Source organism: Physeter macrocephalus, chromosome 17, assembly GCF_002837175.3.
Source record: "Physeter macrocephalus isolate SW-GA chromosome 17, ASM283717v5, whole genome shotgun sequence".
Lineage (NCBI taxonomy): Eukaryota > Metazoa > Chordata > Mammalia > Artiodactyla > Physeteridae > Physeter > Physeter macrocephalus.
The window spans coordinates 2,974,081-2,986,442 of NC_041230.1; the positions used below are offsets into that span (position 1 = coordinate 2,974,081).

At 45.7% G+C, this 12,362-nt stretch overlaps 1 protein-coding gene across 4 annotated transcripts; it reads left to right on the forward strand.

The window, feature by feature from the left end:
- The first annotated feature begins 150 nt into the window (after window positions 1–150).
- TSEN34 (tRNA splicing endonuclease subunit 34) lies at window positions 151–6,502 on the forward strand. 4 transcript variants are annotated; one of them, XM_028477789.1, is made up of 5 exons: window positions 151–222; window positions 1,344–1,590; window positions 1,819–2,068; window positions 2,216–2,473; window positions 6,012–6,502. In XM_028477789.1, the coding sequence occupies exons 2-5, from the start codon at window positions 1,348–1,350 to the stop codon at window positions 6,197–6,199; spliced, it is 939 nt and encodes a 312-aa protein (XP_028333590.1). In that variant the 5' UTR covers window positions 151–222; window positions 1,344–1,347; the 3' UTR covers window positions 6,200–6,502. The 4 variants fall into 4 exon arrangements, with proteins under 4 accessions (XP_028333590.1, XP_028333593.1, XP_023988183.1 ...); XM_028477792.2 differs by lacking the exon at window positions 151–222 and adding an exon at window positions 343–436 and having other exon boundaries at window positions 1,819–2,062; XM_024132415.2 differs by lacking the exon at window positions 151–222 and adding an exon at window positions 410–497.
- The last annotated feature ends 5,860 nt before the right edge of the window (window positions 6,503–12,362 follow it).

A 12,362-nucleotide genomic window follows, 5' to 3' on the forward strand; every position in this document is an offset into this window, starting at 1 on the left:
ACAAGTGACCCTGGGTGGCTGATAGGCGGAGTCTCATGTTTAGGAGGGAGGCGGAGCCACGGGTATCGGCAACACGAAAGAGGCGGGGCTCAGGAGTATTCCAAGGGGGCGGGGCAAACAGCGTCCCGGCCTAAAGGGGGCGGGGCCCCGGGCCGTGGTGCCAAGGGGTCGGGTCCAGCGTAAGGAGCCTCCCATTTCCAAGTCCCGGAACCGAGGAGGGAGGTGCGCTTTGAGGGGCGGGCTCAAGGGGGTTTCACTTTATGGGGAAGGCAGGGATACGGCCCTTCGGGGCGGGTCCCAGACTTCCCGCTCAGCTGAGGTGGCGGCGTGACGAAATCTACGCAGGGGGTCGGCATGGGGGGGGGTGGAGGAAGCAGCGCGTGGCGCGCTACGTAAGGGGGTGGCTCCGCCGGGACTGCGAGCTGGTGTTTACGAGGTGACTAGCTGGTTCTATCAGAGGACGGTGCCACATTCTGAAGGGAGCGCTCACGAGTTGGGTGAGCCCGCCCGAGCGGAGAACAGACGGCGGGTGTTCAGGGGACCGGGCTTCCGGCTGTGGGGTTCGAACGTGGGGCGGGAGCTCCAACTGGGGGCGCTCAGGCGGCCGGAGGGGGCGGGGCCTCAGGCTATGGGATTGACGGGTGCCGAGGACGCCCGAACGCTGAACCCCTTATGTTCGGGAGGGGGCGGTGCTGCGGTTCGGCTGAGCCGAGGACTCCCGAACTTACGGACTGGTCACGGTCGGGCGGGGGCGGGGCTTCGTATTCTAGGAGCCCGACTCAGAGCAAGGGGACCTGAGGCCGAACCTTGGGGGTTCGGAAAGGGGAGGAGCCAAGTCCCGAGCAACCCGAAGAGGGCGTGGCCTCAGCGGGGCTTTGGCCTCCGGAGGTCCCGACACCTGACGGGGACAGCCGAAGGGCGAGGCCGAAATGGATCTTTCGAAGGGGGCGTGGCCCGCGCTGGGGCAGGCTTTGCTCCGAGGCGCGTGGGCCGGCATGGCAGTGTTGACCCAGACCAGAATGTTGACCGCGGGGTCCGAGACGCCCCAGCGGGGCCCGGCGGCTCGGTTCGGGGCGGGGCCTCGTCTCGGTCAGCCCCGGGGCCTGGCGGGATCGCCCGAGGGCGGAGTCCGGCGCCCAGGCGGCGGAGCCTGGCCCTCCCGCTCAGCAGGTGGCGAACGCGGCACTGAGAGAGGCTCCGACCCCTGAGACTCAGGGGCGGGGCTTCGCCGAGACCCCCCCCCCGCCCACCCCGCCACCGCAGGCGGTGGGAGGCCTCCCCGCGGCGCGACTCGGGCGGCGTGCTGCTCTGTGGGTGACTGCTGTGCCCCTGGCCTCCCGCAGGAGGATGCTGGTGGTGGAGGTGGCGAACGGCCGCTCCCTGGTGTGGGGGGCCGAGGCGGTGCAGGCGCTGCGGGAGCGCCTGGGAGTAGGGGGCCGCACGGTGGGCGCCCTGCCCCGCGGACCCCGCCAGAACTCGCGCCTGGGCCTCCCGCTGCTGCTGATGCCCGAAGAGGCGCGGCTGCTGGCCGAGATCGGCGCGGTGACCCTAGTCAGCGCCCCGCGCCCGGATCCCCGCCAACACAGCCTGGTAAGGGGGCAGGTTTGGGGCGCCTGCGGGAGAAGAGGCTGGGGACAACAGGTCCCTGAGGTGGGAGGGGTCTGGGAGTCCTGGATTCTGGAATACTGTGAGAGTAGGATACTGGGATCCCCGGGTTCGCGCACCCCGAGGTTGGGAGGCGCCAGGGAGTCAGGATTCCTAGCCTCCTAAGGCAGGGCATGCCTGAATCCTGAGATTACAGCTAAGTTTACTTCTCAGGCATTGGCATCCTTCAAGCGCCAGCAAGAACAGGGCTTCCAGGAGCAAAGTGCTCTGGCAGCTGAGGCCCGTGAGACCCGTCGTCAGGAGCTCCTAGAGAAGATTGCAGAGGGTCAGGCTGCGAAGAAGCAGAAGCTGGAACAGAAATCAGGGACCAGCGGGAGCCAGGAGGCCGGTGGGAACCAAGCTGCAGAAGAGAATGAGGCCAGCGCTGGCCAGGCTGCTGGAGAGCACGAGGAAGCAGGTGAAGGTGGGAGTTGGAGTCCAGGGACCAGGGGAAGGAAGGAAGAGATCTTCGGGGAATTTTGGCAGGGAATGTAGGGCTGGTTCTCCCTGGGGCTGGGAAAACCTTGCCCCTTGGATTCACCAAACTCTCTTGGATTCACCCCCCCACCAGGCTCCTCCTCTCCCCAGCCAGGGCCTTCAAATGGGGTGGCTCCTTTGCCCAGGTCTGCTCTGCTCATCCAGCTGGCCACTGCTAGGCCTCGGCCCATCAAAGCTAGGCCCCTGGACTGGCGTGTCCAGTCCAAGGACTGGCCCCACGCTGGCCGTCCTGCCCACGAGCTTCGCTACAGCATCTACAGAGACCTGTGGGAGCGAGGCTTCTTCCTCAGTGCGGCTGGCAAGTTCGGGGGCGACTTCCTGGTCTATCCCGGTGAGTTTGTGTTGGGACCTCTGATTGCCACTCATTTCATCACAATACCTCTACATTCTGCATTTTTCTTTTCTTTTTTTGGTCTCATTTTCTCAGCCTCTGAAACCATGGAAGGACAGGAAATACTTGGGAACCCGTGCTCATTTGAAGGGCAGTTTAGTAAATGAAAAAAGGGAGCAAAAAAAAAAGAACAGCTCATAAAAAACATGTATAGTAAAAAGTAAATCATATTTTATACTGTTATGCAGTTATAGACAAATTATTTAAGTAGTCTTAAAAATTGTGGCTCTAGTGAAAGAATATGAAAAGAACTTAAAGTGGAGTACTAAGTAGCCAGAGAATCCTATCAAGCAAGTGGGAAAAAAACTTGAAAGGATTTACTCCAGCCCAACGACAAATAGTTCTGGGAGGGAGTTTGCATCAGGAATAGGTAAAGGGGACTTTTGATGAATCAGTTAATTTTTGAATTTATTGTGTAACTTAAAGGTTAAAAAAAAAGTGTAGAAAATCACTCTGTTTGTTCTCCTTAAGAACATAGATAGAACTGCCTGATAAGTAGTCAGATCTTAGCCATTCATTGGAGACTGTCCACTGAGTTCCCTGCAGATGAGTTGACAGGCTTATTCTCTTCTCAGACTAAAATTTAACTGACTGATTTAGGAGCTGAGAACAGGTTCCCTGCCCCATTCTCTATAAGTAACCATGGCTTAATTACTTTGCTACTGTTTTTTTTGGGTGATTTTTGTACGCTAAAAAAAAAAAAAAAGATTATTTTGGTTTTGCAAATGAATATGCAACTTACTAAACACACAAATGCTAATTTCTAGTTGTTTTCTAAGCTTTCAGTTCAATTTATAAAACTTAATTTTTTCAATCTACCAGATTTTAAGGGGACCATTAATTCGTGTTTGATCCCATTTACAAAAGGAATTAAGTAGTTTCAAACATTATAAGCTGCATTTTAAAATTTAATATTTTTATTCTCTTTTTTAAGTTCTGCACCTTTCTGGTTATGAATCTTGCCAATAGCTTAACTCTAGTAAGTTATAAATGGGGTGATTTTTAAGTTTATATTCTTACACTGTTAATAGACTTACTAAAACTTCAGATTAAAATAAGTTTAAATCAATCACTCAATCACACATTTGAAACTAAACCACAAGGCTGACCTGTTACTTGTAATAGGTCAATATTTCTAAAACAATAAATACTCAATGTATCAAATATACATAAAATCTTTGTCCCCTGAAGACTAGTATTCAAGGTCTGAATCTCTTAAATGCATATTTCTAAGTCTAACTCTAAATCTTCCTGAGGTTAAAAGATGCTAAGTTTCTTGGAAAACAATTTTGGGGTAACTTCTCAAGCATTTTGGTGCTCCTTTCTCAGCTGACTGAGGTATCGTAACAACCAGAGAGGTGCCTGGCTCCTGGAGAGGTTCTTGCTGGAAACCCAGCTGCCAGGGAGGGCCTTGATTATAGTTGCTACGACATCCCCTCAGGTGGAAGGTCTTATAGCCTTGCTCTTTTATTTATTTTTTCCCTCCGTTTTGTTGAGACATAATTGACATAAGGCACTCTATAAGTTTAAGGGGTACAGCATGATGATTTGACTTATACACATCATGAAATGATGACCACAATAAGTTTAGTGAACATCCATCATTTCATAAGACACAAAATTAAAGAAATAGAAAAAAAATGTTTTTCCTTCTGATGAGAAGTCTTAGGATTTATTTGCTCTCTTAACAATGTTTGTATATAATGAACAGCAGTGTTAATTACATTTATCCTGTTGTACATTACGTCCCTAGTACTTATTTATCTTATAACTGAAAGTTTGTACCTTTTGACTGCCTTCATCCAATTCCCCCTCCCTCCATCCTCTGCTGCTGGTAACCACAAGTCTGATCTTCTTCTATGTCTTTGTTTATTTTTGAAGTGTAATTGACCTCTAGTACTGTGTAAGTTCCTGGTGTGCAATATAGGGATTTTATATTTCTATACATTTCAAAATGAACACCATAAGTCTAGTTACCATTTGTCACCATACAAAGACATTACATAATTATTGACTATATTTCCCACACTGTACATTTCTTACCTGTGAGTCATTTATTCTGTAACTGAAAGTTTGAACTTCTTAATCTTCCTACCTGTTTCCTCCCCCAGCCCTCCTCCCTTCTGACAACCACCTGTTTCTTCTCTGTATCTATGACTCTGTTTTTGTTTAGTTATGTTTGTTCATTTGTTTTGTTTTTTTAGATTCCACATATAAATAAAATCATACAGTTTTTGTCTTTTTCTAGTTTATTTCACTTAGCATAATATCCTCTATTATGCTAATAGAGGTCCATCCATGTTGTCAAAAATCCCAAGATTTCATTCTCTTTTATGGCCGAGTAGTATTCCGTTGTATGTATGTATGTATGTATGTATGTATGTGTGTGTGTGTGTGTGTGTATATATATATATATATATATATATAAAATACCGCATCTTTTTTATTCATTCATCTATTGATGGGCATTTAGGTTGCTTCCATATCTTGGCTATTGTAAATAATGCCGCATTAAACATAGAGGTGTGTGTATCTTTTCAAATTAGTGTTTTCATTTTTTTCAGATAAATACCCAGGAGTAGAACTGCTGGAAGCCTTGCTCTTTTAGATTTACATTACCTGTTACTTAATCTTGTGGAAAGTGCCCTACTCAGAGTCCTACTTTATTTGAACACATTCATCTAATCCGGACGCAAACTCTAGCCCCAGGTCAAATCCGGCCCACTGACTGTTTTTTTTTAAACAAAGTTTTATTGGAACACAGCCTTGTCCATTTGTTTATATATGGTCTGTGGCTGCTATTGTGCTAGAGTGGCAGATTTGAATGTTGGCAGCATGGCCCACAAAACTGAAAATATTTACTCTCTGGCCCTTTTCAGAAAAATTTTGTTGACTCTTTTCTTCTATTTTATTATGCCATCCTATTGTAAATTGCTTTCTTACTTCTTTTCGTCTGTTAGAGTCACTTCTCATTGAATATTTACATGATACCCTTTTGAGTTCCTCATGGCTTTTTTTTTTTTTTTTTTTTTTTTTTTTTTTTTTTGCTGTACGCGGTCCTCTCACTGTTGTGGCCTCTCCCGTTGCGGAGCACAGGCTCAGGACGTGCAGGCTCAGCGGCCATGACTCACGGGCCCAGCCGCTCCGCGGCATGTGGGATCCTCCCGGACCAGGGCACGAACCCGTGTCCCCTACATCGGCAGGCAGACTCTCAACCACTGCGCCACCAGGGTAGCCCTTCCTCATGACTTTGACTGACAATGATGTATTTATTCAATTATTTGTTTTCATTTTTGTTTTTTTAATAAGATTATGCTATACATGTGTGTCAACTTGCCCCACCTCCAAGGTCCAAGGGTGTCTTTTAAAATATTGGTAGTGATAGCTGGAACCATCCCCATGTCCTCCGTGTGGACGTCCCAGTGTCTTCCAGCTCCCTGCCACTGGAAACTGCTACCTGCCTCTCTCCTTTACTCAGGCGACCCGCTCCGTTTCCACGCTCACTACATCGCTCAGTGCTGGGCTCCCGGGGACCCCATCCCACTCCAGGACCTGGTTTCTGCTGGCCGCCTCGGCACCAGTGTCAGAAAGACACTGCTGCTTTGCTCTCCGCAGCCTGATGGTAAGGTGGTCTACACATCCCTGCAGTGGGCCAGCCTGCAGTGAACTCCAGAGACCTGTGGGCATGTGGCTGTGTCCTTGGCAAGAGCCTTTCTAGATTGTCCCAAGCTCATCTCCGAGTGGGAGGCTCGTCCACCCTCCTGCCTCTCTCGGCAGTTAGTTTTTGATTCCAGATTTATAAACACTACATCCTTCTCATGTCCCTCCCTGATTCAAAGCACTTAGTGGCTGTGTTGTTTTTATAGTTACCTATTTCCAACTGTGAGTTTCTTGAGTGTGAAAGCTGATTCATCTCTGTTTCCTACAGGGCTTAGGTCCCAAGAGGCCTCAATAAACTTGTTGAATAAATGTGGAGTTTGTGATTTGAATCCTTATGACAGTCCTGGGAAATGTGGCCATTTGTGTCTGCTTGTATAGATGAGGAAAAGGCCTGGAGGAGGGGAAATGACTTGTCTGAGGTCACACATCTAGTAGGGAGCAGGGCTGGGATTTAAAACCTGGTCTTTTTTTTTTTTTAACTGATTGATTAATTTATTTATTTGGCTGCACTGCGCATCTTGTGGGATCCTAGTTCCCTGACCAGGGATTGAACCCTGGGCCCTCAACAGTGAAAGCACAGAGTCCTAACTACTGGACCGCCAGGGAATTCCCAAACCTGGTCTTTCTGACACCGAATTTTGAGCTCTTCCACTGCACTAAACTTCCTTTTGAAAACATTTTTACAAGACATTTCAGATGCATACAAAGGCATAAATAAAAATAACACATGAAGAAAAGAAGGAAGCGAGTGTTGCAGTTTTAGGATAGCCATTTGGAGTAGGGAGGGGAACGTCAGGGGTGGTCTTTTTCTTGCCTTGGGTGGTATTTATTCAGGTGTTTGGAGAATTACTTTTTACACCATACATTTGTATTCTAGATCCTCCTTTAAGTGTATGTTCTATTCCACAATTTTTTACAAAAGCTAAAACACATATGTATGAAATATCCATTTGTAAAACGATCTATATAGCACTTTTCTGCTTAAGAAATCACTAGAACGTTACCAGTACCAGCTTCCAATATTTATACATTGATTTTTTTTTAGACTTCCTAGATGTGGACCATTTTTATTTATTTAAAACAATTTTTTTAAACATTATTATTATATTTTTAATATTTATTTATTTTTGGTTGCGTTGGGTCTTAGTTGCGGCAGGCAGGATCCTTTCGTTGTGGCATGTGGGCTCCAGAGCGCAGGGGCTCTGTAGTTGCGGCGCTCTGGCCCTCTAGTGGTGGCCCATGGGCTCAGTAGTTGAGGCACGCGGGTTTAGTTAGCCCCACAGCATGTGGGATCTTAGTTCCTGGACCAGGGGACCCATTTTTAAAGTCTTTATTACATTTGCTATAATACTGCTTCTGTTTTATATGTTGGTGTTTTGGCCGTGAGTCATGTGGTATCTTAGCTCCCCAACCAGGGATCAAACCTGTGCCCCTGCATTGGAAGGCAAAGTCTTTTTTTTTTTTTTAAATAAATTTATTTATTTATTTATTTATGGCTGCATTGGGTCTTTGTTGCTGTGCGTGGGCTTTCTCTAGTTGTGGCGAGCGGGGGCTACTCTTCGGTGCAGTGTGCGGGCTTCTCATGGCGGTGGCTTTTCGTTGTGGAGCACGGGCTCTAGGAGCGCGGGCTTCAGTAGTTGTGACGCACGGGTTTAGTTGCTCAGCGTCATGTGGGATCTTCCCGGACCAGGGCTCGAACCCGTGTCCCCTGCATTGGTAGGCGGATTCTTAACCACTGTGCCACCAGGGAAGTTCCTATATCTTGATTTTTTCTAATGTGTAGCTTTGTTTGGTCACATAGATTTCGTTACTGTAATACAGTCACATGGTGAAAATTCTGGGGCTGAAAGTCTCCACCTCTGGTTCTCAATTTCTACCCCCCCCCCCAATTTCTTCTTTCTTGCTTGCCCTATTTGGTGAATAAACTTGATACACTCTTGATGTCCTGCAAGCTTAGATTTTTTTTTTTTTTTTTTTTGGCCGTACCATGTAGCATGTGGGATCTTAGTTCCCCAAACAGGGATAGAACCCGCACCCCCTGCAGTGGAAGCACAGAGTCTTAACCACTGGACCTCCAGGGAATTCCGTAAGCTTAGATTAATTTAAACTAGGATACTAACTCCTGTATGGCTAACACTCTGTACTTTTGCCTGTTTTGTAATTTCTCTAATACCTCTCTTCTCTCTACAACAAGGTACTTTTGTTTTTGTTTTTGTTTTTTTTTTTCGGTACGCGGGCCTCTCACTGTTGTGGCCTCTCCTGTTGTGGAGCACAGGCTCCGGACGCGCAGGCTCAGCGGCCATGGCTCACGGGCCCAGCCGCTCCGCGGCATGTGGGATCTTCCCAGACCAGGGCACAAACCCGTGTCCCCTGCATCGGCAGGCGGACTCTCAACCACTGCGCCACCAGGGAAGCCCTACAACAAGGTACTCTGATGACTCAGTACCTGCGTCCTGAGTCTTCCCTCTCAAAAGTTCCTCATTAAAAACTATTCTGAGGGCCTCCACATGCATAAAAGAAAAAATCCAGATACAGACTTTACACCCTTTACAAAAATTAACTCAAAATGGATCATCGACCTAAATGTAAAAATGCAAAACTATAGAACTCCTGGTAGATAACATAGGAGAAAACCTAGATGACCTTGGGTATGGCGATGACATTTTACTTTATTTATTACTTTTTTAATACATTTATTTATTTATTTTTATTTTTGGCTGCGTTGGGTCTTTGTTGCTGCGTGTGGGCTTTCTCTAGTTGCGGCAAGCTGGCTTCTCATTGTGGTGGCTTCTCTTGTTGCAGAGCACTGGCTCTAGGCGGGGGGGCTTCAGTAGTTGTGGCACACAGGCTCAGTAGTTGTGGCTCACAGGCTCTAGAGCGCAGGCTCAGTAGTTGTGGCACAAGGGCTTAGTTGCTCCGCAGCATGTGGGATCTTGCCAGACCAGGGCTGGAACCGGTGTCCCCTGCATTGGCAGGCAGATTCTTTACCACTGTGCCACCAGGGAGGTACCATCGATGACATTTTAGATACGGCACTAAAAGGCATGATCTGTGAAAGAAAAAATAGATATGCTGGACTTTGTTAAAATTAAAAACTTCTGTGAGAAAATATTGCAAAAGACACATCTGATACAGGATTGTTATCCAAAATATACAAAGAACTCTTAAAAGTCAACAATAAGAGAACAACCTGATTAAAAAAATGGACCAGAGACCTTAACAGATACCTCACCAAAGAATAACAAAAGATGCCAATACACACGTGAAAAGATGTTCCACATCATCTGTCATCAAGGAAATGCAAATTAAAGCAATGATGAGTGGGGAAGGTCATCACCCTTTCCCTATACATTGCCCTGTGCATCTCTTCCATCTGGATGTTCCTGGGTTATATCCTTTTATAATAAACCTCTAATTTTAGTTAAGTAAGGTGTTTCTCAGTTCTGTAAGCTGCTCTAGCAAATGAATCGAACCTGAGGAGGGGGTTTGGAAACTCTGAAACACCAATGATGCATGTATAGTTAAGTTATTCAAACATTTAACAATGTTTTGACTGTCAGCTTATATGTTAAGCCTGTGCTAAGACACTGATAAACAGGAAAGATGAGGTCTCTGCCCTCCTATAGACTTTTAAAAAAAATTTATTTTTAAAAATATTTATTTGGTTGCACTGGGTGGGCTCCTTAGTTGCAGCTTGCTGGCTCCTTAGTTGCGGCATGCGAACTCTTAGTTGCGGCATGCACGTGGGATCTAGTTCCCTGACCAGGGATCGAACCCAGGCCCCCTGCATTGGGAGTGCAGAATCTTAACCACTGGGCCACCAGGGAAGTCCCTGCCCTCCTATAACTTTTTTGTCTGGGAGCTAACTTGTAAACAAGAAAACAAAAAAGAACAATGTAGTTTGACAGATACAGAAATACAATGAGAGAATAATAATGATAATGGTAGCTAACGCTGAGTGCTTTCTTGGTGCCAAGCACTATCCTAAGCAATTTGCATAGATTGCATCATTTCATCCTTATGATAATCCTATGAGGTGGGTGTGGCCGTCACCCCCATTTTATAGATGAGGAACCTGAGGCACAGAATGATTGAGAAACTTGTCTGAGGTATTAGAGCTAGTAATTGAGGACTGCTGAATTTGAACCCAAGCATCTGGATAGAGCAGGGTGATGTCATAAAGGAAAGGATTGAGTGGGACTGTTGCTCTGAGGAGGGAATACTGACTGCTGAGTCTGCTGGACATCAGCTGCATAAAACAGCAGTGAAGAGCATGGGCTATGGAGCCAGACTGTCCCAGCTGCAATGCTGGCCTGACTTCTAGTTGCTGAGAGACTGAATATACAAACAGACAACGGCCAGATCATATATGAAAACAGAACTCTGATCCACAGCCTGCAGCGGCCTGCCTAGAAAACCAGACCCCTTATCTATAATAAACAGCTCAGCACTGGTCAGAATGGCCATCATCAAAAAGTCTACAAATAATACATGCTGGAGAGGGTGTGAAGAAAAGGGAACCCTCCTACACTCTTGGTGGGAATGTAAATTGGTGCAGCCACTATGGAGAACAGTAAGGAGGTTCCTTCAAAACTAAAAATAGAATTATCATATGATCCGGCAATCCCACTCCTGGGCATATATCCAGGGAAAACCATACTTTGAAAAGATACACACACCCCAATGTCCATTGCAGCACTATTTACAATAGCCAGGACATGGAAGCGACCTAAACGTCCATCAGCAGATGAATGGATAAAGAAGATGTGGTGTATATATACAATGGAATGTTACTCAGCCATAAAAAAGAATGAAATATTGCCATTTGCAGCAACATAGACATAGAGATTATCATACTAAGTGAAGTAAGTCAGACAGAGAAAGACAAGTATTCTATGATATCACTTATATGTGGAATCTAAAAAAATGATACAAATGAACTTATTTGCAAAACAGAAACAGATTCACAGACATAGAAAACAAACTTATGGTCACCAAAGGGGACAATGTGGGGGAGGAATGATAAATTAGGAGTTTGGGATTAACATATACACACTACTATATGTAAAATAGATTAAAAAAACAAGGATTTACTGTATAGCACAGGGAAATATACTCAATATCTTGTAATAACCTATAATGGAAATGAATCTGAAAAAAATATATATTTATAACTCAATCACTTTGCTGTACAAGTGAAACTAACACAATATTGTAAATCAACTATACTTCAATAAACAAACAAAAACAGCTCAGGAGGCCAGCCTGCTATAAGGCAGGCTTGTAGGAGGTAACAATGCAAGGAGCCAAATAATAACCCCTACAACAATAGGTCCAAAAGGGCCAGGGCTTGATTAGTAATTCACAACTCTACTAATTTTTGTCCCCACTTCCAATTTAGGACCAAGAAAAGAAAGCCAAATATGTACCCCAACCAATCGCATAGGGTACCTAACTTCTAGTCTGCCCACATCTAGCTTCTCCATGACGACAGCCTCCAATCGGGGACACCTGAAGCCTTTCCTTTTTTCTGCTATATAGCTCTCCCACACCTCTGCCTGCCTTTGAGTCTCTGCCAAAACATGAGTGATGGTGACTGACTCCCTTACTCTGAAGAGATAGCCTTTGCTTGTTCTCATCCGGTCAGTCTTAATTTATTTCCACTTTGTGCAGGCTGGGGCAAGTTCTCTAACCACTTTTTGGTGCTTCAGTATCTGCCTCTATAAAATAGGAGACTAGTATTAGTGCTCCTTAAGCAAGCATCTATAAAAGCATTACTATGAGGGAGGGCAACTTCTCTGAGAGTCCTCCCTAAATATGTATTGAGGATTAAGTAAGTTAACATATGTAAAGTTCCGAGAACAGGGCCTGATACATAGTAAATATTCCAGAATGTCACCTGTTATTATTTTTAGTGATGGAAATAATGGGTCACACGAATTAAAAACAAACAAACAAAAACAAAAAAAACCCATAAGGTGTTTAGCCCAAAGCCTAGCACATTTAGAATGCTCATGAAATATTATCTAACAGCGATAAAGAAAGTCATTGTGAATGGGATTATCCCAGAGAGAAAAGAACTAGAGGAAGTAATCCTGTCTGAGAGGAAGATGTTGGCCGAGGAGATCAAAAAACAATGTATAAATTGCTCCAGGTTTACAAGAGGGGT